Source organism: Hyperoodon ampullatus, assembly GCF_949752795.1.
Source record: "Hyperoodon ampullatus genome assembly, chromosome: X".
Taxonomy (NCBI): Eukaryota; Metazoa; Chordata; class Mammalia; order Artiodactyla; family Ziphiidae; genus Hyperoodon; species Hyperoodon ampullatus.
This window is the reverse complement of record NC_136913.1, coordinates 95,756,272-95,782,370: the sequence shown is the minus strand read 5'-3', so window position 1 is coordinate 95,782,370 and position 26,099 is coordinate 95,756,272. Positions and strand designations below refer to the sequence as shown.

At 44.6% G+C, this 26,099-nt stretch overlaps 1 protein-coding gene across 1 annotated transcript; it reads right to left on the bottom strand.

Annotated features, from left to right (window-relative positions):
• Positions 1-17,109: 17,109 nt before the first annotated feature.
• RTL9 (retrotransposon Gag like 9) lies at positions 17,110-21,720 on the bottom strand (the record flags this gene model as incomplete). The annotated part of the gene is made up of 2 exons (XM_079727740.1): positions 17,110-17,226; positions 17,770-21,720. 2 exons carry the CDS (start codon positions 21,718-21,720, stop codon positions 17,110-17,112), a joined length of 4,068 nt encoding a protein of 1,355 aa, XP_079583866.1.
• Positions 21,721-26,099: the final 4,379 nt, after the last annotated feature.

Below are 26,099 nucleotides of genomic sequence, written 5' to 3'. Positions count from 1 at the left end.
AAATACCATAAAGCTCATGGTTCTTCCTGAGATTCAGCCATTTTTCTTGAATAAACAGTTCTCGGATTGTTGGAAGATTTTGGTTAATTTCCAGAGTTCTGAAAAAGTTGATTTTGAATATTTTTCTCGTGTTCTTGTTACTTTTAAGGAGAAGCAGATTTGTGGAAGTTCTTACTCTACCAATCCAAAAGCGCTCTCTTATAGCTGTTTTAATCCTAAGCTATTTCTTGTACCAAACAGGGCCCATGTATCACCAAACCCATTATACATATATACCAGTCACAGACACATATATCACATTAACAGCTACACACACACACACACACGCATGCACAGCTTTCACTTCATTCTATCAACAGCCAAGTGGATTGGGGTAAAAAATAAGTACTTGAAAAGTCAGCTGCCTTCCTACCCGGGAATACCTTGAACATCTCATGCAGGTCGATAAATATGTAAACCATGAAAACCAGTACTGGCTCATGTGCCTCAGGGCTTAAAGATCATGATTGGCTTAATGAAAATAGACTGCAGGCTAAAGAGAATCATGAGGAGCTGCTAAAAAAAAGACATTCAGTATGCTAAAGTTCCTCTCTGTTTTCTTCATGTTTATTTTTTCATAGCTGCTATGTTTGACATGGTTTTGTAGAACATAGTTTCAAGCAATGTAAACATGTAACTACACTTCTCACTGTAGTATAGTTGTTTCCAATGCCTGCTTGATTTAATGTGAAGATGTTTTTTCCTGGCTTGAGTAGAATGCTTATTTTAATTCACTTTGGGGACACCCTTTTGTGTAGCATTTGAGCCTTCAGAGGAACTTGGCAAAAAAAAATACATATATATCTATATATGTATATATCTTTCAGGCTTTCTTCTAAGGTACAATTAGGCAGCTGGTCAGAGAAAAGACCCTCTTTAACAATGTCAATCTGTAGTAGAGAAAAGGGGCCTTGAAATCCCTCATGCTCTGTTTGTGTTCCTATAAGTTACTGCCTTGAGGAAGAATGAATTCAGCCAATTAGGAGGGAGATGGTATGAATGGGGTGAGAAGTATTCTTCGAGCTCTTACAAACTATTTCCCTTCATACCGGTTTTTAACTCTTAGCAATGCAAGACCTCTCTAAATTCTTCAAAATCTATCAATCACTCTTCCATAAAATCAAAAATATCTCGAGTTGGAAGAGACATTAGAGATCACATAGTCTTGTCCAATTTACTATTTAATACTTGAAATTCCTCTATAATACATCTGCCACTGGATTTTAAGCCTCTTTTCTCATTTCCAGTGATGGGGAAGCTTAGTATCTCCTGAGACAAATTTTTCTCCCTTTGAATGGTACTGAACATTCATAAATTATGTTTTTATATTGAGTTGAATCTAGTTTTCATGGAACCTACACACACACACACACGTGCACAATGATTCTGATTTACTCTTTAGGGAAATAAAGAAGGTATCTGAGTCCTCTTCCCATAGACAGCAGTTTTGTTCACCCAAGTCTTACCTTCTTCAAACAAAACGTTACTTATTCTTTAACCACATCTCTCAGGCCCAGCCTGTTTCACTGTATTGTAAGTCAAAGTGTGTTGGTAAGTGTTTAACCAGCTTTCTGAAGGAGGGAATTTGGGGTGGGAGAATTCTTTGTAGCATTTGCCAATTATCTGTAGCATTTGCCAATTTCCCATCATGGCCTACCATCATGATGATTTTGGATGCAGAGATGTACATAATCACTGCTCATGAACTGGTGCAAGTCACCTCCAGCACACCACTGGTCTTGGCCCCTTTCTTCCCTGCTCAGGCCTTTGGAGTCAACTCTACAGAAAACATTTGATTTGCCTTGGACCAAACCTTAATCCAAGGAACATGGGATCATGGCAGCCATATATACATGTCCCACCTTCCGGTACAAAAGCAGGCTTTCTGCATTCTCCATCCTTCCCTCTCCGTAAACGAGTAGAAATCCAACAGCCCCTTGCCAGATCAGAAAACAGTCAATTGGAAAGTTACAATGTCTTCATCATAAGATTGGCAATGAAATAGTGTGTTCTCTAGTGACCAGAAAGACTTAATGTGGCTCTCTGGACTCACATTACCTATATGTCATGGCCAATCTGCCACAGGAAATTCTGCGTGAGTCTTTAAGAGGAATTAGGTTTAGGGTATATATAATTCATTTCTGCTAAAGACATAGTTAATTTCATATACATCCTATTCTTTAGTCCTCGTTTTTCAGAAAGCAACTCTAAGCTTTCCATTATCTAGTCTGAGAACTCCAAACTCCAGCTTGCTGGTGCCAGTAACACAGACATGGCCCACACTGCTGTCTGGGAAATAACAGGTCTATTTGGTCAGGTGTGCAATTGACTTTACTCTCTTACATGAAAGTCTTGATATATCACCTTTTAAGACTCGCTTGACAACATGTTTCCATCTTCCAGTGACTTTTAGGTGCCTTACTAAAGGTTAAAAAATGGCATTTTGTGAATAAATACACATCCAGGCGTTCGGAGGAGAATGGATCTGCCAAAACAGAGGCTAGAGGCAAGGTTCTGCCTATGGTTTACCTTTCATTCCAGCTGCTTGGGAGATTGTGTTAAGCTCTCCTCATCTGGCCTCATGGCCCAGGGATCCTTGAGATTCAGTCTCTTTTGACTTTTCCTTGTCCTGCTGAAAGACAAACTGGTAGAAATAGGTAAAAAGAGATTGTTCTCAGCCAAGTAAGATTTTTCAGAGTTAAAACATAGCAATACACAAAATTTATTTACATCAGTGGTTCTCAGTCTTGCTCTACATTGAAATCATCTGCAGAGCTTTAAAAAATATTGATGCTTGAATCTCACCCCCAGGGTTTCTGATTGATCTGGGGTGTGACCTGAGCATTAGGATTTTTAAAGCTCTATGAGTAGGCTTCCTTGGTGGTGCAGTGGTCGAGAGTCCACCTGCCGAGGCAGGGGACACAGGTTCATGCCCCGGTCCGGGAAGATCCCACATGCCGTGGAGCGGCTGGGCTCATGAGCCATGGCCGCTGAGCCTGAGCGTCTGGAGCCTGTGCTTCGCAACGGGAGAGGCCACAACAGTGAGAGGCCTGCGTAACACACACACAAAAAAAAGGTCTACAAGTGATTGTATTACACAATCAAGCTTGAGGACTACTGATTTAGACAATTCCTTAATGTATTAGTTTTCCTATTGCTGCTGTAACAAATTACCACCAACTTAGTGATTTAAAATAACACAGATTTATTATCTTGCAGTTCTGGAAGTCAAAAGTCCAACATGGGTTTCGCTGGGCTAAAATCAAGGGTCAGGCAGAGCTGCATTCCTTCTGGAGGCTCTAGGGGTAATCTGCTTCCTTGCCAGTCCAGCTTCTCAAGGTTGCCTGTATTCTTGGGCTCTTGGCCCCTGTCCTCCATCTTCGAGGCCAGCAACATCAGGCCAAGTCCTTCTCATGCTACTTCACTCTGGTTCTCTCTCTTCTGCCTCCCTCCTCCTCTTCTAAGTACCTTTGTGGTTACATTGTCACACCTGGATGATCCATAATAATCTCCTCCTTGCAAGGTCAGCTAATTAGCGAACTTAATTCCATCTGCAATCTTAATTCTCCTTTGCCATCTAACCTAACTTATTCAGTTACCAGGGAGGAGGATATAGACAGCTCTGGGGAGCCGTTTATATGCCTACCAGAATTGGGTCTCTCCTGGATCATCTATAATAATTCTGCATGGAAGGTGGAGGGGTTAGGTGGAGGAAGAGGAATATATACCAAAAGGAAAATACCCAAATCCACTTTTGTCTGTCTTTGGAGCATCTGAAGAGAGACACTGTCACACATTTATGCTTAGGTGCTCATTTAGTTTTTTATATATATATATATATATATATATATATATATATATATATATATATATATATATATATATATAATCAATAAACAATTTGGACAGAGCCTCATACACACTAGTCACTAAATAAATGTTCAATGAATGCATGGATGGATGAATGGCTGATACTGTTTTTGAATGTGCATTTCCTCAAGTTTTCCATACTTCTCTGTCTTGAGTTACCTGTGCCCCAGTAAAAATGGCGATCATTGTCCTATCAACCTCAAACTTTTTCTATGACACTGTTTGAGTAAAGAAAGAAATTTAGAGGTAGGGTATCCAGACTAGGGGTAGAATCCTCAGTAGCAAGGCCAAGTGAGAACAATAGCTACAGCAAAAAAAAAAAAGAGTGGGAAATGCCTTCTGGGCCTCATCAGAGGACAACTGCATTCAGGGATGCACCTGATACCTCCTTCTACTGGTGTCAGAAGTGAAGACAGTACTGGATGTTCTATAGTGTCTTGAAGGTTTAATAGATCAGTAAGTCAAATGTTATACAACAAAATTCCTGAAAGTTAATAACATGAAGCAGTTTTTTGTTTGTTTGTTTGTTTGTTTTTGGATTAAGCCATCCCCATTTGGCTCCACTCGAGAACTGCAGCTCCAAGTCCTTACAGACCCATTTCTACCTGGGCCAATTTTCATCTCACTTCTGTCTTTCTAGCTCGAAGAATTTGGCTCTCCCATGTGGTTCAAATGTTCATGCTCTTTATATCATGAGAATGTGGCCATTTTAATGGGGATCTAGAGACCCTAATGCTAATTCAAATGCCAGTGAATGACCTCTGCTTCTATCAGGGTTCCTAATTGTGTGCTCATTTCAGAACCTGGGGTTGGGGCAATGTATGCAAAAGCTTACTGCAATGCTAAAGGGGGAAAAAATGGCAGGCACCAAAAGCTTTCTGACTGTAATTCTTTGTGCATGCCTGTGACCTCTCCTCCAGAAAGCTCAAGGAAAAACTTTGCAGGGATTAGGGACCACAGTCAGCAAAACGGGGGTTATTCCTTTGTGACACTGACAACTCACTTTGCCAGTCCGAGATTCAACTCTGTTGCTTCCATAACACGCTTTTGATGGGTACCACCGTATCTGCTGCCATAGTTGCCTCTGCCAGGCACTGTTCTGCTTCCATTAGGACTGCCACTTGGAGTCCTCAAATCACCAAAGCTGCATGGAATTCTGTGGTGAAGTGAAGGGGATGATCCTCCCATTTTATTTACACTCTGTTAAAGGGATGTTGAGTTAGGGACACAGCCGAATGACAGATGCCACAGTGTTCTCCATATCAGCTCTCCTCTCCCACACTAAGGATAGACAATTGAACCAAGCTTGCAAGCCTAGCTTTATCTCCAGGTGGGATGAATTCTCCCAGGAAATTTCCCGGTCCCTCATGCAAGTAAACTTATGTGCAAGGATACATCTGAAACCTAGTCATGGTCATAGTTTAAACTCAGAATGGGACCTTTTGCTATATAAGGTTGATCTTTAGGCCCTTCCCAAGTATCACTAATCAGTGAACAGTCTCTCCAGAAGGAAAATAAAAGCTTAAAAGAAGGCCAGGAGGGGAACTGAAATCTTGGCCTTGCTAACACTTGAGTCCCATCCCTAGGTAAAGCCTACACGTTTTCTTCAACTATCACCAGTAGATTCAAAGGTTTTTAGCAAAGATCACATATCTCAATTATTTTCAGGCAGCCAGGGGATTTTCTAAATCAGAGATTCTGGGAAAGAAGTCTTGAACTGATAAGTAAAGTAAGGAAGGAGAATTACATCAGAGAACATGGATACATAGAAATACAAATACTTCTTCTGAGTCCATCTACAGGTGGATCTAGAGTCTCAAAGTACTTCTGAGGAGAGAAGAAGTTGGTGACAGGTCAAATAATTGGTTTTAGAGTTTAAAACAGTTAATTATTTTGCAATTAATGAGTTAGCATTGAGTTGCTTGCTTTTAAAATACCTAGCTGCTTGAAGAAAATAAACTGTAATTTGTGCGCTTTTCCCCCCAACTTGTTGGAATATATGTGAAAACAAAGAGTAAATTATTTTCCTAAAAAGTAAGAAAATTAATGGATTCAGAGTAATTGACTGTAATACGGAGATATCGGGACAGGATCATTCAGAAGGAGAGGATGGGAATCAAAATTCATCATTTTAGAATTTGTGAATATGAACCATATATACAAAAGTGAACTCTGAAACATGGGCATTACCACCAGCTTTCTGGTACTTCTACCTTACAATGCCTGATTGAAGGTCATAAGTTGGATGAGCTGAGTTTTTAATTTTTTAAAGAAGAAAATAGCTTTCTCATAAAAAGACAGAAGGTATAGTGATTTAGAGGTCAGATTGGATTTAGATAGACCTGGCTTCAAATCCCTTTTCTACCATTTACTAGCTGTATGACTTTGCAACATTTCTGAGCATGCGTGAAAGGGAAGGATAGTGGCCCACCAAAATTTGTATTCCCCCTTCCTTAGAATACAATTGTTACAGGGAAGTAGCCACCTAGCCATATTTTCCTGCCCCTCTTGCATCTAGATGAGGCCATGTGACTAGTTTTCACCGAGGGAATGGAATCTGAGGCCCTAGAGTACAGCCAAGGCACAACATGGAAGGATCCAATGTTCTTGAAACATCTCATGGAGGAAAGCTACCCACTAACCAAGAATACCCACCCTGGGCTGTTACGTGAGTAAGAAATAAACTTCTATTGTGTTAAGCTACTGAAATTTTCAGGTTCATTTGTTGCAGTGGTTATAGTTCCCCTATGCATGTCTGATGCCCCATCTCTAAAATGACACTACCTGTACGTGCACGCTACTGGATTTGTTATCTAAGGTCATCCGAGAGAGCTATGTGGAGCAAGAGATGTATATAGAGGATTTTGGTATGTTGGCAAGGGCTAGTAGACACACAGGGGTTAGAAAGAAATGGGATGAGCTGCTTAGGGAAAAAAACAGATCAGCAAGCAGACTGAAATAATAGTTTCTGCATCCAAATCTAAGCTTTAATACTACCAGCTGTGACTTTGGACAAATCACTTCACTTCTCTGTGCCTCAGTTTTATCATTATTATTATTACCATTATTACAATGTACATGTATAGAAATGGAGATGCCAAGAAGACAGAAAAGAAGATAAGGCTCAGAGCCAAATGGTCTCATCACAGCCAGACTCTGCTCCTGGTCAGTTTTGTCATCAAAACTAGGTCATTTAGTATCTCTGGGTCTCAGTTTCCCCACCTCTAAACTGGGAATAGGATCTACCCCATCTACAGGGTTGTTGGCTACATTCAAGAGAAGCAACTTTTGTGAGAAAGGGTTCTTTAAAATATAAAATGTTATTTTAGAGTTTGGAACACCCAGTAGTCAGGCAGGTTTTTTTTGTTTTGGGTTTTTTTTGTTTTTTGTTTTTTGTTTTGCAGTGCATGGGCCTCTCACTGTGGTGGCCTCTCCCGTTGCAGAGCACAGGCTCTGGACACGCAGGCTCAGTGGCCATGGCTCACGGGCCCAGCCACTCCACGGCATGTGGGATCCTCCCAGACCGGGGCACGAACCTGTGTCCCCTGCATCAGCAGGAGGACTCTCAACCACTGTGCCACCAGGGAAGCCCCAGACTGTTTTTAATGTACATCCAAAAGCAACACTTGAGTGCCTCCACATGCCAATGAACATGGTACATGGGATCAGTCAGTGCTGGAGACTACCCACTTAGCCTAACATTGGATGCTACTGCAATAAACACTTCCGGAACCTCTCTTAGGGATATAATAAACTAGTATCATTGCTTTACATCAACGTCTCTTTTCAAAACAAACTTAGTATTACCCAGCTTAAGCACACATCTCACTCACTAGACTTGACCCTCGGTGATTTCTGACTATTTTCAGAATCAAATCTACCTTCACAGAAAGAAGAGTTGTTGCTGGATGTGTCCCTGCAACTAAGGCAGTTCTAAAGGAGGTGCTGCCCCACTGTTTTTTGCAGTTTAGTCCAATCTCTAAAATTATACTTTGCATACTAAAGGACCCTCACAATGGTTTTTTCCCTGAGTGTCACCAATGATCATGGTAAGTAGGTTTCATACTGAACCAAATTCAGAGATGTGCACATTGAGTCCCAGAGAAGCTCAGTGACTTAGGCCTGGTCACATGTATGTTGAGCAGAAGCTGGATGTAACTGAAATAGTTTTGCTTGGAAATAAGTGTTCATCATCTTCCCAAATGCCTATCTTGAGGGAAGAAACAGTCTTTTGGTTGTATATGATGCTTATTTACAGGTCATTTGCCAGTGGCAGCCTTGCCCCAGCTGAGATGACAGTGACTGAACTATGAGAATGATACATTAAGGATAGAGAAAAGTGGATGAAGATAGAATCAATAGAACTTGCTACAAAATTGGCTGTGGGAACTAGAGGGTTTTTATTAAAAAGGCATTTAAGAAGATCCCAGATTGGAGGATATCTACTGCTTTATTGATCCAGTAGCTCCCTCCATGCTACTGGGAATTGTTTCTCAGGCTACCCCAACTTTGTGTCCCATCTGCTTTGTTCTCACGTGACTCTCCTCCACAGGCCACATAGGAATGTTCTAGGGGTGATTCTCTGGTCCAGCTTCACCAATAAGGTCCCTTTATCTCATTTTTTGTGCTTCTTTTGAAGAGAATTCAATCACTCCCCGAGTAGCTATATAAGTTGTAGTGCTATAAAGCAGAGCTGTCCAATAAAAATATAGTGCGAGCCAAGCATGTAATGTTAAATGCTCTAATTGCCACATTAAGAAAGGAAACAGGTGGGATTAATTTTAATAATATATTTTATTTAACACAATACATCCAGTATGTTATCATTTAAACATGAAATAAATGTTTTTCAAACTAAGAGGATATCTTACATTCTTTTTTTTTCTAGTACTCAGTCTTCAAAATCCAGTGTGTGTTTCACACTTAACAGCCAGCACATCTCAATTTAGACTAGCCACATTTTGAGTTCTCAATAGCCAAATGTGATGGGTAGCTGCCATATTGGACAGAGTAGCTCTAGAGGCCCAGAACACCCACTATGGGGAGAAAGCCAGCCTACAGAGAAGAAAGGAGTAAGTCAATATACAGAGAGATGCAAACATGAAAAGCAAAGATAAAAACCAAGAATACTGGTGGCATTCAGGTCTCTGATTCTAAGAGTTCTTGAGGATCAGCTACACCCTCCCAACCAGGACAAGCCATAGCCTGGATGTTTTTTGAGATATCCCAGTTCCCTTTCAATAATACCCTACTTTGCTATTAAAAATATTATTTTCCTTATTATTATCATTATTAATAATAAAGTAAAGCCATTTGCATGAATTATCTTAAGGATGGCAATTTTCTCGATTTGTATACCCACACCCCTGTTCTTAGCAGACATTACTAATGAATTGTTCATTTGCTCTCTTTCTTATGGATTCCAAATATGACAAGAATCCTTCTCAACAATGCTCTAAGCAGCTACTACCAAATAATTGGAGTAAACATGTAAGTGGAAATGTATCTACCACCACTGCCATAAGAGCTGCAATGCATCCATTTTATTCTTTCCCTTAATGAACTATGAGAGAACTATATCAGCACATCACAAGGAGACAATCCCTAATGATCTTAGACAAAATGTGTGTGCAATGAGGTTGGGAGAGGCGCATGACCTCATAGAGAACCAAAGAAGAACCTGCAATAGCTGAAGGAGACACAGATAGAAATAGATGGTTTGAACAGTTATTGCAGCCATATACATTTTTTGCCCCAGACAGGTGGCTTGGGATGTCACCTAGACATTCAGAAACTTAGCCACTGTGAAATATAGCAAGGAATCAAAAGATTTAGTGGCAAACTTATGGATGATTCTTTATAACAAATCCAGTTCCTAAGTATTCCATTTTGGGGTTGTGATAAATATCAGCCAAGGAAGGAAGAGACTGAAAATAATAAATGCCCTAGTAAGAAATTCTGTCACTGAATCCGTGAACCAAACCTTTGGAAGAAGTTCCAAATAAATTTGAACACTTCCTTCGTGGTGCTGGTGGAATCTTCAAAGAGGAAAAGATATTTGTGCAACTGTATCCAAATGAGACCAAAAGTAAACAGGTTTAACTAAAAATTAAAATGCACAATCTTTCTTTTCAATCTTATTTTGTTAATGGACAATGAAACTTGCAGAAAGTCAGACATACTCTTCTCTCTCTGATTTCTATGTGGATTTCCATAAAATAGCTTCCTTTTGTAAGAATGCCATTTCTGGGAAAGGAAAAGATTACATTTTTGGATTAAAGAATTCTAAGGCGACCACACCTCAGCCAGTGTCATTAGAATAATTGCTGATACAATGCTGCCCTCTAGCAATGGCTCAGACTGGGCTTCCACCCCAGCAGTTGTCTCGCTAGGCCACTTAGACACCTTCCTACTTCCGGAGCATGTCCAAACTGGAAAGGAGTTATCCTCTTGTCTGGTTCCCTAATGAGAACTGAACAACCATAAAGATGAGGTTACTGAGGCCCAGAATGATCAAGTGACTTGCCCAAGGTCACACAGGTTGTCCTTGACTGGCACAGCTGGAATTGCAATGCAGATTTTCATTTTGTTTTGTTTTTCTTTACCTTTTAAAAAATAAATTTGTTTATTTATTTTTGGCTGCATTGGATCTTCGTTGCGGTGCATGGGCTTTCTCTGGTTGCGGTGAGCGGGGGCTACTCTTCGTTGTGGTGTGCGGGCTTCTCATTGCAGTGGCTTCTCTTGTTGCAGAGCACAGGCTCTAGGCACGCGGGCTTCAGTAGTTGTGGCTCGCAGGCTCTAGAGTGCAGGCTCCGTAGCTGTACCACACAGGCTTAGTTGCTCCGGGACATGTGGGATCTTCCCAGACCAGGGCTCGAACCCGTGTCCCCTGCATTGGCAGGCAGATTCTTAACCACTGTGCCACCAAGGAAGCCCTTCATTTTATTTTATTCTCTCTTTCTCTCTGTCCCTTTCCCTCTCCCTCTTCCTCTCTCCCTTTCTCTCAGGGTAGAGGATGGTAACTTTCGGTGAGCTGGGTTATGGAGAAAATCTGAGTGGTGTCAGAATAAGGGGGTCTTAGCCCAGTGAATGACCACAACTGAATTATTTCTTTGGGTTATTTTAGTTTGGGGTTGAAGGAGGAAGAATCCACAGGAAAGAGGCCACATTTCTCTGGGAATTTTCTTTTGAGCCAGGGCTTCTGGGCCTCCAGCAAACCCCAAAATACAAGCCCATACTCACCTTTGTTCTGAGGCAATCTTTGTTACAGAAGGCAGCAGTCGAAAGAAAGTAGTTAATGGATCTGGGAAGGACCATGAGAATTTGCCTTTCTAATCACCCCTCAAAATCCTGAAAAGGTTTGGGGCAATAGCATTGTTAGGGTGGACTGGAGAGCAAGGGAAGAAGTAGCTTCTCCCAGAATACCCTTAAAAAGTGAAGCTTCTAACAGTACTTATGGTAATATATTGCAAGATAGTTGAGTTTGTAATAAAAATATATTGGAGGGAAGCTCAATATCATTAGCCATCAGGGAGATGCAATTCAAAACCACAGTGAGATACCCACTAGAATGGCTATAATCAAAATAGGTAATAACAAGTGTTGGTGAGGATGTGGAGAACTTTGATCTTTCATATCCTGCTGACGGGGATGTAAAAATGGTGCAACCACTTTGGAAGACAGTTTGGCATTCCTCAGATGGTTAAACATAGAATTATCACATGCTCCAGCAATTTTAATACTATGTATGTACCCAACAGAAATGAAAATGTATGTTCACAAAAAACTTGTACAAGACTGTTCATAGCAGCAGTATTCATAATAGCCAAAAGGTGGAAACAACCAAATTGTCCATCAACTGATGAACGTATAAACAAAATGTTGTATGTCCATACAATGGAATATTATTCAGCTAGAAAAAGAAATGAGTACTGACACATGCTACAACATGGATGGACCTTGAAAACATTATGCTAAATGAAAGAAACCAGACACAAATGGGCACATCTAATATGTGGTCCCACTTGTAGAAAAAGTCCAGAATAGGTAAAGCTATAGATACAGAAAATAGATTAGTGGTTTCCAGGAGCTGGGGGGCAGGGGGAATGAGAAGTGACTGCTTAATGGGTACAGGGTTTCTTTTTGAGGTGATGAGAATGTTCTAAAATTAGATTGTGGTAAAATATAAAATAAAATAAAATTAGATTGTGACTATGGTTGCACAACTATGTGAATATACTAGAAAAAATTGAATTGTACACTTTAAATGGGCGAATTATCAGTATGTGAATTACAGCTCAATAAAGCTCTGACCAGAAAAATAATAAATTAAAAAAGAAGATACTAGAGGATATTGTGGGAAAGCCAGGGTCAGTCTGTCCAGTACCCATTTATACATCAGTGCTTAGACCAGTAAAATTCTCAGCAAAGATTGTCAAAGTGTAAGAGTTTTTTTTTTTTTTTCTTTTTAAATCTTGCCAGCTTCCCCAAGCCCAGTCCAGCTCTAAGGGCAGCACGTTTCATATGAATGGTGAATTGACTCAGTCTTTCTTGGAAAATGTCTGCATTTCATACTGACTCTCAAGTGATAGTTGAGCAGTGTATAGAATTAGAAATTCACAGCTTTGCTGCTCAAGTGCTATGTAAATATTCTATTGTCAGCTAGCCTATATCTCTTCTGGCTCCACCACATTCACCTTGGAGGGCTCCAGAGCTTATTGGTCTGCCATTAAGATCCCTCTTTGTCTTTTTGCCCCTGGTGATTTTCCTTTCTTAATTTCAGACCCAGCTGTGAATTTCCCCCCACACTTTATCCAGCAGTTCTTTGAGTTTATAATGGGAGCAGCTACTCCAATTTCTCTCTATCAAGTTGCTTAAACCAGAAGTGTCTGGTGCCTTTTTTTAATGTGAATACATTAAACACCAGTGTTAGATCTAGGATGACTTTCCAAGGCAGGGGTAAGGGAAGGCAGAAGAGGATGGCATTGGAAGGCAGGGACATGGAGTATCTAAATGATTGATCGTCTTCCTTCCTTACCCACTTCCCCCCTTTCTTGAGAGAAGAGTGACAAAGAGGGGGAAATAAGTACTGAGAAAGAAAAGCCAGCTCTTGGTGTAACCACAGAAATCCCTTCCACTTTCAGAGATGCTCGGGCCCAAGATGCATTTTTTTCTCTGTGGGAAGATGCCCAAGGGAGAATCTTACCTTCCTTCTCTGGCTAGAGCCTAGAACAGAGGTTGCTCTACTTTGGGGCTGCAGCTAGCCCCTGGGCAGAACCTCCCAAGTTCAGTAACATCCCACAATGATTGATTCTTTTCCTTGAATATTAAAGACTTTTTCTAAATACTTTCAGGAGGATTCACATCTGGATCTAAGATAGGGAAGGGGGAAAGCAGGGCTATTTTTGCTCAGGCCTCAGACTTTATGAGCTTCAAATGTTGGCTGCTATTGGGCGGCAAATTTGTTCAGGGTAACAGGGTAAGTCTTCACAGTGGCCATCTGGCTCTGAGTAATGAAGCCATGCCTATATAATGGAGTGGTTGCATATGGGGGCTCTGGGGTCAGACTGCATGTGTTCAAATCCCAGCCCTGCTCATTTTTAGCCTTTAGAAGTTACTTAACTTCTCTGTGCCGGAGATTCTTGGTAAAAGAATAAAATAAAATTGGATCAATGAGAACACCCACTTCACATGGTCATTTTGAAGATTACATAGGATAATCCAGATAAAGCAGTTAGTCCAGAGCTTGGACTCCTGATAAATGCTCCATAGATGGCAATATTAAACTGTGGCTTATGCCAGTCTTCAGCCAAGGATTTACTTTTAGATCTTCCCCCACAGTTTAAATAACACCCCTGAAGAGACTGGATGCTGAATATGTCCCAACTAGCCCTAACCCACCCACTTCCCAACCTCCTCAGGGCCGAGCTTAGGTTTAAGGGTAATAAGATCTCAGGTGATCCCAATGTGAGACTCAGAAATGTTTGGAAACTGTCTGAAGCATCAGTCATTCAATGACAGCCCGAGCCTATACTTTCATGGAGGAAGTGACCTTCAGGAGAAGGGTCTATACACTATTGGTCCCTGAGGGGCAGAGACAGAGACCAGGTGATGGGGGAGAGAATGGCAGAAGGAGAGAGGACCAGGACAGGGTGACATTTGCTCTCCACCTGGACCCTACAACTGGGCATTTGGAGAGAGTCCCTGGCATCTATTCACCTGGAGGATAATGGTTTTGATGAGATCTGTGGACTTCCAGTGCCTTAAGGGGCAGGGCTAGAGATACAGAAACAGGGGCTGAAAGTGGGGTCCAAATGGAGGACTTGATGGCTTTTGTTCTCCAGACACAAGAACTGAGTCTGAAAGTCTGAGCCAGGGCAATGGGGGCAGGGGCAGCAGGGGAGAGTTTGCTGCAGGAAGAAACTGAAGCCCCTCTTCTCACGTGGGCCTCACTGAGGTACACGGCAGAAGCAGTATGGTTTCGGTGTCCAGGTGACAAAGTGTGGCACAGTATGAGGAGGGGAATTATCACCCTGACCCCCAACACCAATGAACCCATCAGTGGCTTCAGCCAAAGCTAAAGGGAAGGCAGCAACGTTTAGGCCCTTTGTGGATTTGCAGAATCCACGTCCCACCCCTTCAGGGGCCTCCGTGTTCCCACAGCCAGAGGCACCCACCAGCAGCTGGGGCAGGGCGGGGCGGCTGCCCTTGCTTAGCCATGTGGGCAGTCAACCTCCACCGAGGCAGGGTAGGAATGGAGGAACAGGAGAGAACTATCAAAATATGGGAGACTGTCGGGGTCTTCCACAAATAAGAGGAGGAAATCTTCAAGGGACTGAGGTCCTGTAACACAGGTGGGCACGGGGTCAGTGACATCCAAGTTTTTACTGCTTATGGGACCTTATTTTTACCCATGGGCCAGTGGGGCCTGGAGAAACTTGAAACACCATTTTACAGCAGATGAAATTGTCTTAAGTACTTGGGCATATGATAGACAGCTCCATGTAGATGCTGAGTGGTCATTTCTAATTATAACTTTGAGGTGGGCAGAAGAGCAGGAACAGGGCACTGGCAGGGTGTGTGTGATTGGGCTTCATTTATTCCACTTATCTCTAGTGACGTTAGCTTAAAGGAGAGGAAAGGCAAAAGCAAAGGGAAGAAAAATGACTGGGGAGAGAAATAAAGCAAAGAATTGCGATGGTTCTCCATTATTGTGGTTATCAGAAAATTAGCTTCATTTTTAAGACATTTTCCTTCCCGTATATATTTTCTAGACTCAGATTGTGATTCTGTTTCATCAATTTCTTTTTCAGTAGGGAGTAAAGTCAACAGCACCTTCCTGAGCTAAGAGCAACTCTGGTTGAACAGGGAGATCAGAAGTCCGCTTGGGCCTGGACTGGACCAGGTGTGAGGCAACAGGGTCAGAGAAGAGGGCAAAAATGGGTCCCCAGAGGCCTACCACCTAGAATTTGGTTTTCCCAACTAATGGCACCCTCTTTTTCCCCCAAGGCAACAGCACTGGTGATTGATGCATCCTCAGGCAGCCCTCAGAGCCAGATTCTTATCTATATCACCATGGGGCTGCCAATTTGTCTGCTAATCTTTGTTTTTTCTGAGAATCATTTTCCTCTTCCTGGAATCAGACCCAGTGTTTAGGGTAATGGATCAGCAGACTTGAATCCTCAGAAAGAATTTCGTCTCTGTCCTTCTCTTTCCATCCCCACTGCCCTGGCCCTAGATTGAGTCACCTAATGAGTCAGTCACCTGTACTATTGCAGTAGGGGGCTCGTAACTGCTCTCTGATCCTTTCCCTATCCTACATCCAAGCTGTTGCCAAGTTAGCTTTCTAAAATATGTTTCTAATCATGTCACTCCTACTGTTTTTAAAAGATCTTTGAGTAAACCAATTACATGGACTATTTTGAATAAATAAAATGGCTCTGTTAGTATCAAATTCCCCATTATTCTTATTTCTTGTCTTTATAGCCTTCACCATGATTTCAACCTATCTTACATATGTGTTTTCTTGCTTATTGTCTGTCTCCCTCTTCCATTGGAATGAAGTTTTCATTTGATCAAGGTTCTTATCTGTCTGTCCCCAAAACAGTGGCTGGCACATGTTAGATAATAAATATTGATTGAATGAAGGACTCAACAAATCAAATTCTGTTAGCCACAGTTAATTCTTTTTTTTTTCATAAATGGACTTTATTTACTTTTACGATTACAAATGTAATACATGCTTACTGTAGAGAATCAGGAAAGTACAGAGAAGTAGAAAGAAGAAAATTAAAACACCCATAATCCCACCACCTGAAGGCAAACACTGCTCATATTATGCTCTAACTATCTATGCCTGTTTAAAGACCAAGATCTTTATCAAGAGGGCTGGCCACAAAGCACAATAGCCAAGGGGGAGTGAGGGCAATTAACAACTGAGGGGTCACCCAAAGGTCAGAGCTAGAGATTTGACACTGAGGGACAAGACAACAGCCACTGACAATAGTTCAAGATGTAAGAAGTTGACAACACAAGAACAAGTCGGGTTATGGTAAGAATGTAGTGAGATGATGCTTGTCAAGAGTTTAGCCCAGTAACTGTCACACAACACATAATCAATAAATGTTAGCCATTACTAAGATTACTACTATGGGTCAAAACGAATGGTTCAGGATGGAGACTATAGACAGGGCAAGGGCCCTGGAGACCCATTTTAGGTGCTAGGAGTTGGAGCATATAGGGACAAGTCTACTGGATGAAAAGGATGGTACTGGAGTGGGCATCACTCTCCTTATAGGCTCCCCTGCCAGGTGAAATGGGACCAGGGCTTCCTCAAGTTTGCCTGATGACACGTGGCAAGACATTCTAAGGTGTTTTTGAGGTAGGACACGGTTTCTCCTGCCTAGACTTCTCCCTGGACCAGGAACTAGGACTGGCCTCAGTGGTAATGGGAGTTCAGAACCTCATACGCCAAACACTCTTGAAGTCCACGCTCTGATTGTTGGGGCAGGTCAAAGGCATGTGGGGTGAAAGAGAAGGTCAAGTCAGCCAAGTGGGAGATAGGGTGGGATGCGCCTGGAGGGGGATGCTGAAGGGGGAAGGCCACAAGGTTTAATGATGTAATTGAATGGAATGGGTCCAGGAACCAGTCCTCAAGTTAGCAGCCAAGCTGGATATCACAGGAGAAGAGTCCAGGTAGCATTACTTGTTAGTGGGGGCCTTCTGATGGCCTGTGCTCTGTCGAAGGTGGTCGTGCAGACCCTCTTGAGGGTCTCCATGCTCTTTCAGGTAGTAACAGCGTTTGGGAACATGCTGATGCTGGGAGTGAGAAAAAACAAAAACAGCAGAGGTAAGAGCCATGCTTACTATGACAAGTGGGGTTCTGCCTTGATAATTTCAGTAACTTAGCAGGTCAAGCAACTTGGCTAATGTACCTTATTTGTATAAAGTGTGATCAAGGACTAGACTGGCCAAATTCCCTAGTGACCCGGGCCTATAACACCTGTGGCTGTAGGTGGGACCCAGTCCCCAAAACGTGACCCCTCTTTTAGAACTGGACCTGGAATAAGTGCAGAGTTGGGACTGAGCCCAGCCATTTCCCTCAGAATCAGAAGACTTGGACCTTTAACCATCCCAGGTCCTCTGTATCTTGGCTAGGGCATGGCTCCTCCATGTGGTTAATACACCCAAAACAAGTACACAGCCAGGCCCGCTGATGAAACTCTAGGTTGGGGGTTAGTGTCTAGGAGCTCAATGCCTCTCCCAGCCTCTTCCTTAGGCTACTCAAAGGAGCAGGGTGACTTTGCCATCATTACCTCATTTTTCTATTCAGAAACCTTAAGTGTGTTTCCCCATCATTACCTCCTCGGTCTGCTGCTGAGAGTTCAGTTCATTCTCCATTGCATCCTCGTTATTCCGCTTACAGGCTGACGGCAGAACCTGGCTTGAGCTGCCCGGGGAATCCTTCTCTCCAGCCAGCTGGCACTCGGTATAGAGAGACCTGTCTATTAGCTCCTTTAGGCTGCCGGCCACCTTCAGGAAGATCCGGCCCATTTTAGTGGCAACAGCTTCCGAGAGTCCTTCCAGAAACCTGGTCCGCAGAATGGCATCAGACCAAGACAAATGTCGGGCCAGCAGGAGGAAGTCAGTGGCATACTGCCTGACTGACTTCTGGCCCTGCTTGGGATGGCAAAGAACGGCACTGAGGATGTCTATTTCAGATAGGGAGTCATATAAGCCCTGGGATCTGCTCAGGAAAGATTTATCTTCATTGGAGAGGGGGTTTCCTACCTCCATCTGCAAGATGGACCACCTCTCTGCTGCCCCCAGATGAAGAGACACCAGAAAGGCCATTTTCTCTGAATCGTTCAAAAATCCCTTCATTTGCTTCTCCTCATCAATCTCCATCTCCTCCTCCACAGAGCATGAACCCCGGGCTGCTTCCTGTTCTTCTAAGAGGTAACAGAGTGCTGGGGTCAGCATGCCAAAAGATGGGACTTCCTCTGGTGGTTGGTTCATTGTTTCAGGGGTCGTGGCAGTCACGCGTGGTGTGGACTTTGATCCAGAGGCTGTGACGTTGATGTGAGAGGTAGATGTTTCCCCAGAGTCTGTGGCTTTGATTTCCAGAGTGGACATCATTCCAGAGGCTGTGGTTGCCATTTGTGGTGTGGACATGGCTCCCGGGACTGGAGCCCTCATTAGCGGCATGGATACCCCTCTAGAGGCCGTGGCCGCCATTTGTGGCATGGACATCCCCCCAGAGGCTGTGGCTCTCAGAAATGGCATGGACATCATTCCAGAAGCCGAGGCTCTCATAAGCGATGCGGACGTTGCTCCAGAAGCTGAGGCTCTCATCGGTGATGCAGACATCCCTCCGGAGGTTGCGTATGTCATTTGTGGCAAGGAAGTAGATCCAGAACCCACAACCCTTTTTTGCAGTGTGCATGTTGCCCCAGAGGCCATGCTCTTCATCAGTGGCATAGACATCTCTCCAGAAGCCATGGCTGACATCAATGGCATGGGCATTGTTCCAGAGGCCGTGGCTCTAATGAATGGCTTGGACATCCCTCCAGAGGCCACAGCTGTTGTTTGTGTGGTGGACATCTTTCCAGAGGCTGGAGCTCTCATTAACTCTGTGGACACAGCTTCAGAGGCTGAGGGTCTCCTTAGGGGTATGGGTATAATTCCAGACACTGGAGCCCTTAATAATGGCGGGGACATCACTCCTGAGGCAGGGGCTCGCATTGATAGCATGCACATCTCTCCAGAAGCCGTGGGCATCATTTGCGTTGTGGATGTTGCCCTGGAGGCCGGGGCTCTCATCGGTGGCATGGACACCCCTCCAGAGGCCACGGCTGTCATTTGAGGCACGGACATCACTCCAGAGGCTGTGGATCTCATTAGCGATGTAGATATCTCTCCAGAGACTGGAGCCCTCATCTGTGGCTTGGACATCATTCCAGAGGCTGTGGCTGTCTTTTGTGGAGTAGACATTGCTCCATAAGCTGGGGCTCTCAGAGGCGTGGCTATCTCTCCAGAAGCTGGGGGTCTCGTTAGTGCTGGGGACATCTCTCCAGGGTCTGAGGCTCTCATCAGTGGCGTGGACACTGCCCCAAAGGCCGGGGCTCTCATTTTTGGTGTAGACATCAATTCAGAGGCTGGGGCTTGTGTCTGCAGTAGGGACATCCCTCCAGAGGTCATGGATCTCCTGAGCGACATGGACATCCCCCCAAAGTCTTGGGTGCTCATTGGCTGACTGGGCATCTTTCCAGAGGCTGTGGATCTCATTAGTGCCATGGGCATGGCTCCAGGGCCTGGGGCTCTCATTAGAGGCATGGACATAGTTCCAGAGGCTGCGGCTGTCATTAGCGGTGTGGACATCGCTGCAGAGGCAGTGTCTGTCATCTGCGGCATGGACACGGCTCCAGAAGCTGTGTCTCTCATTAGCATTGTGGAGATCTCTCCAGAAGCTGCAGTTGTCATTTGCTGCATGAGCATTGCTTCTGCGGCTTTGGATGTTGTTAGTGGCTTGGACAATGCTCCCGAGGCCATAGCTCTCATCTGGGGCACGGACATCACTGCCGAGGCTGTGTCTCTCGTTAACAGTGTGGACATGGATCCAGAGGCTTTGGCTGTCATCCGTGGGGTGGACAGGGCTCCAGAGGCTCTCATTTGTGGTACAGCTGTCACTCCCGAGGCTGTGGCTCTCCTTTGTGACACAGACATTGCTCCAGAGACAGGTACCCTCATTTGTGGTGTGGACACTGACCCAGAGGCTGAGGCTGTCATCTGTAGCATAGACATTGTTTCAGAGACTGGGGCTGTACTTGGCAGTGTGGACATCGCCCCATTGGCTGGGACTTTCATAAAGCCCATGGATGTGGCTCCAGAAGTTCTAGCCATTGCTAACTGTGTGGACATCACTCTAGAGGCTGTGGTTGACATTTGCTCTGTGCACTTTGCTCCAGAGGTTGCAACCGTCATCAGTGGGGTGGACAGTGCTGCAGAGTCTGGGACAGTCTTTAGCAACGTGGACACATTTCCAGAGGCTGGGGCTCTCATTCTCGGTGTCGACCTTGCTCCAGGGTCTGAGGCTCTCACTGGCGGTGTGGACATCCCCCCGGAGGCTGTTGCTCTCATTGGTGGACTAGACACAATTTGAGAGTCTAGATTTTGTGTTAACCGTGGGGACATCACTCCAGAGCCTTGGGCTGGCATCAGCTGGGTGGGCATCCCTCCAGAGGTTAGGGCCATCATTACCAGTGGGGACATCGCTTCAGCGTCTGGGGCTGGCTTTGGCAATGTGGGCATTTCTCCAGCATCAGGGACTGACAGGAACAGTGAGGACATTGCTCCGGAGCCTGGAGCTGTCATAAGTGGTGAAGACACTACTCCAGAGTCTGGGCCTGACATTAGCTGGGTGGACATTTCCCCAGAGTCTTGGGTGCTCGTTGGCTGGGTGGACGTTGCTCCAGAAGTTAGGGCTGACATTATCAGCGAGGAGATCGCTTCAGAGTCTGTGCCTGACATGAGCAGTGAAGAGATCTCTCCAGAGGCCAGGGCAGTCATTAGCACTTTAGACATTGCTTCAGTGTCTTCGTCTGTAATTTGCAATGGTGACATTCCTTCAGAGCCTGGAGCTGGCATTGGCTGTGGGGACATCACTCCGGGGTTCACATCTGGCATTAGGAGTGGGGAGATCTCTCCAGGATCTGGGGCTAGCATCAATGGTGTGGACATCGCTTCAGAGGACGGAGCTGGCATTGCCAGTGGTGATATTTCTGCAGAATCTGGTGTTGCCATGAGTGCCGTGGACATTGTTCCAAAGTCAGGAATTGTCATCAGCCCTGGGGACATTAATCCATACTCTGAAGTGGACAGCAATGGGGACAGTGTCCCAGAATCTGAGGCTGGCATTAGCAATGGGGACAGCACCCCAGAGTCTGAGGTTGGTATCAACAATGGGGACAGTGCCTCTGAATCTGAAGCTGGCATTAACAATGGGGACAGTGTCCCAGAGTCTGAGGCTGGCATTAGTGGTGGGGACAGTGCTCCAGAGTTTGCTGCTCCCATTAGAGGTACGGCCATGGTGTCAAAGGCTGGGGATGTCATCAGCTGTGTGGACATCCCTCCAGGGTCTGATGCTGAACTTGAGACCATAGGCTGGACACTAGAATGCAGAATTTGGACCTCTGCTCTGTTCTCTATCATTGGTCCAGAGCAGGTCATCTCCCTGTTTTGGGGGTCGACACTTTCCTCCGTCAGCACATTGCTGAATCGCAGTGAATGTAAGGGTATTGACATATCTGCCATGGCCAAAGGATAGTGTGGAGGGAACCTCTAAAGCAATTATATCAGGGGTCCTGCTGAAGCCCACGTGGCAAGAAAATCTGTAAACAGAAAACAAGTTTAGCAGTCAAAAGCAAATATCAAGAAGATTGGGAAATAGACAAATGATCCACGATGGAGACTTTTTTTATGTGTTGCCAGCTATGTGGCATCGGAGATGGGCCTATCAAGTTAAAGAAGCTGTGCAACATTAAACAAATTTGAAGCTGGAGCAAATATCCTCTCCACCCCTATCCTTTTCAAAGCAACCCACCGCGTCACACAGCACACCCTCTCAGTTTATAAAAGCTATAAATGCGGGCAACTTCAGCAGCCAAGAGCCCGTGAGGTCCTGGTCAAATGAAACAGCAGCACCACCTGCTGGAAAACTGTGAAAAGTGCAGGTTCCAGAGCTCTGCTCTCTCCCACCACAGCACTAGCAAGCCAGCCAAGGAACTGGAAGGCCTGGATGAGAACGCCCTTTGCCCCAGGATAATCGTTAGTTCCTTGGGCTCATTGAGTCCTGCCAATGGTTTAGTCCCCATTTTACTACTCTGATCGCCCTGAATGCCTTCCTCAGGAAAAGGAAGGCATTTAACTGATCAATGGTTGAGAACATCATTCCATGAATTGAGAATCCTGTTTATTATCATTTTTATTATTAATAACAAAAATCACCACTATTACTACCACTTATTGCCCACCTAGTGTGCTCCAGGCACTATACTTTAGGTAACTGTACACAACTTTAAACTGTCTATAGTGCACAGAGATGTGCAAGCATTACCCGTTAGAATCTTATAAGAGATAGTAGTATTATTCCCATTTTACCAGACTTCTCAGATTAACTGGGGCTGGGGCTAGACTAAGAGCACTGTGACAATAAAAACTGTTTGTCTTTGACTATCGCTTCCTCCTCGGGGTTGCCTAGCCTTTGGCGTCCCTAAGGCCGCATTCAATTATCTCTCTGATGTCCTAGATCATGGCTCACTGAAGCCCAGTCTCTAGCAGATACAGATTTCAAGTTTCTCTGACGACATGTGGGTGGGCAATCCCAAAGCCTCAGCCTTCCGGCACACTCCCACAAGCAGCCCCCAAAGGGGTTTCTTGGCACAGAGCTTGGAAACCAACACGCACACTACACGATGTTGATACATCCCCACAGCCCGCCCATACCCCCAGTGGAACACTTGTTCATTTGGGACAATGTCACAGAAGTCATCAATCTTGTGCAGTGTGCCTCCATAATCATATTGAGAATACTATCAAGAGAAATGCCAACAGTCAACACGTCTTGAGCGTGCGCTCACTGGCAAGCACTCTGCTGGGCACTTTACGTGCATCATTTGGTCCTCACAGCAACACTAAGAGATTTTGGTAGTATCCTATCCTCATCTTACAAAGGAGAAAACTCAGGCCCAGAGAGGCTTAATAGTTGGCCTGCGGTCACTTGGATTCACGGGTCCACCCAACTCCAGAGCCCCCTACTCTTCTCCACTGTGCTATAATGATCCACCTTGTGTGTCCTCTCTCCCTCTTACTCAGTCACATTACCAAGACAGCACCCCGCCCCATCTCCGGCCTGGACAACCCCGAGATGGGGTTTAGTAAAAGAAATACTGGCCTTCCTGCTGGCACCTTGGTTACTCTAACAATTGGTGCAATGGGAAAGATGAGTCAAAAGGGCAGTGATAGATGACCACCCCCGCCCCCATCTTTAGAAAAATCCCTGAACACGCCACAGTCCCCCACTAGGCAAAAGCCAGAAAGATCTTACCTTGCCAGCTAGGGAGAAGAGAGAGAGGGTGTCCTTTGCGCCCCTAGCTCTTTTGGTCTGGCCAACTTACTTATGCCCCATGCCCAGCCAGTTCATTAAAGTAAGACCCAATACCAGCAGCTGTTCTCTGCAATCTCCCTTAGCTATCCCCTGCCACGCCCCCCTCCTGCCCGCCAGCCAGCCAGCCAGCCTGCCCGCCCACCCGCCCCACTGCTCCTGACTTGCTAGTGCTTGCTCTGTCTCTCTGGTCCCAGATTCCTGCCTCTATATAGGCTCTGACATTTGCCTCTGGCCGCCTTTCACTTGACAGCCCTCCAGAAGCTCCAGAAGTGCATAGCACTTGGCCTATGCAACTCCACCCTGCTTCCCCTCGCCCCCAATAGCTGCACCAGCTCGCTCTGCCCGCCTCTGGCCGTCCCAAAGAAAAGAGGAGAGTCACACAAAGAAAGAGATGAGACCGAAAGTGTCCTAGCTCGGGAAATGAGATGTTCCCGCTGCGGCTGCGCAGACACTGGCGTCCGGGGAGCCAGGCACTGCCACCGGTGGGCTGTGGAAGAGCAGGCAGGGCTTAGAGGGAAGGGAACTGGGGCTGGAGGCTGAGTGGAGCAGTGGCAGAAGAGTTCAAAGACGTTTGGGTGCAGGGAAACCACGGTTTGGAAGGATGGGCCGTGGGGCTTCAGAGAGCCCAGCAATGGCGACAATTAAAAAGCCAATTGGCCCCGGTGTCAGAGACTCGGAGGGAAATCTGGCAACCAGTGACTCTACCACAGGGCTAGAATTCAACAGCGAGGCTCCAGGGTGTCCAGACAGCTGGAAAGAAAAGCACGCCAATATCTTAAGCATACCAGGTGAGGGCTTGCTCATAGAAGCAGGGCTTCAGCTTGTTTTCTAGAACTGGGGCACGAGGTCAGAGTAGAACTAACAGGAAGGTGTGCCAGAGCTCTCTAACTTTCTGAATCAGGAGCCCTCAAACCCTTATACTAAGGGCAGAAGTGGTCCCTGAGCCCTGGATAAGGCAAAGCCTTTAGGTGAAGTTCCAGTACCCCAGGGACTCAGAGTCTAGGGGCTGGCGGGGAGGCATTCAGGTCGTTATAAACCTCCCCATGCTCCAACAGCCAACAATAATTAGCAACCAACAATACCTGGGCACTCGGGCTAAGCACAACACTTGCTTTGTATCCTTTGCGCCTCGTGGCAACACCTGCAAGGTAGGCACTGACGCCATTCCCCTTTTTTTTTTTGCCTTAGAAATTTTTTTCCTTCATTTTCTTTTTTCCAATTTTCTTTTTTTATTGAAGTATAATTGATTTACAATGTTGTGTTAGTTTCAGGTGTACAGCAAAGTGAATCAGTTATATATATATATATATATATATATATATATTCTTTTACAAATGGGGAAAGGAGCTTGGAGAAGTTGTGACCAAGGTCACAGAACTAGTACATGGCAAAGCTCAGATTTGAACCCGGGTCAGTCTGATTCAAGAATCATTTCCTCTCTTTGTAAACAGACAAGTGGTTAGAAACATTCCAAGTGCCACCTTCCTCTTCCCACCCCAATTAATGGCTGAATCATCATAGTGATAATAATAATAGTAATAATACCAACTGACTTGGAACTCTTCCCATACGCCAAGAACTACACTGAGGGTTTTACAAGCATTCTCTCATTTGATCCTAACAGCTGTTTTTAACTCTCAATTTACCAATAAGAAAACTGAGTCTCGGTGAAGTGAACTGACATGACCAAAAGCATACAGCTCTGTTTGACTCCAGAACTCACTATAGTATACTACTCAAAAAGAAAAATTCCAGTCACTCTCCCCCTCCCCTAAAGCAAAAACTACTCACAGGGAACCCAACAACGACAATGGCAATTATTATTATTATACTTAATAGTAAAAGCTAACATCTACTGTGCCAGGCACTGTGCTAAGCACTTTACGTGCAAGATCTCATTTGTTACTCACAACAACCCTATGAGGTAGGTACTATCATCACCCTCATTCCCAGAGGAGGCGCCAGAGGCACAGAGAGGTTAGCTAGCTTTCCCAAGGTCACACAGCTAGGAAGCAGTGTTGTTTATGACCATAAAAACTTAGAAATTACCTAAATGCCAATGTTAGAACCCAATCCACTTAATGATTAAACAAATCATGGTGCATCTGCAGTGGCCAGTGAAAAGGATTATCTGATTTTTATGAAATAAATATGTATATTTTTGCATAGAAAAAAAGACAGTTTGGAAAGATATATACCAAAATGTTAACAGTGGCCATACCGGAGTGACTGGATTAAAGGGGATTTTTACTTTTGTTTTTCTTAGCTGCATTTTCTCATTTGTTCATAATGGACCCATATTGCTTGTACTAGAAGAAAAAAATATATTTTTGTTTCTTTTAAAAGGTGTGTTCCTCTAGGGTTCTATCTCTAGCCCTCTCCCCTCCTCTCTCTGAGTGTCCCCGACAGCTCCCCACCCAAGCAATCTTTCTCCCCCAATAGACTTAATCCTTGCACCACTCAGATCCTTGGTCAGTAGTGACCTCTGAAAACTGTCTCTAATGACTTGCTTTTATTTTTTATTATT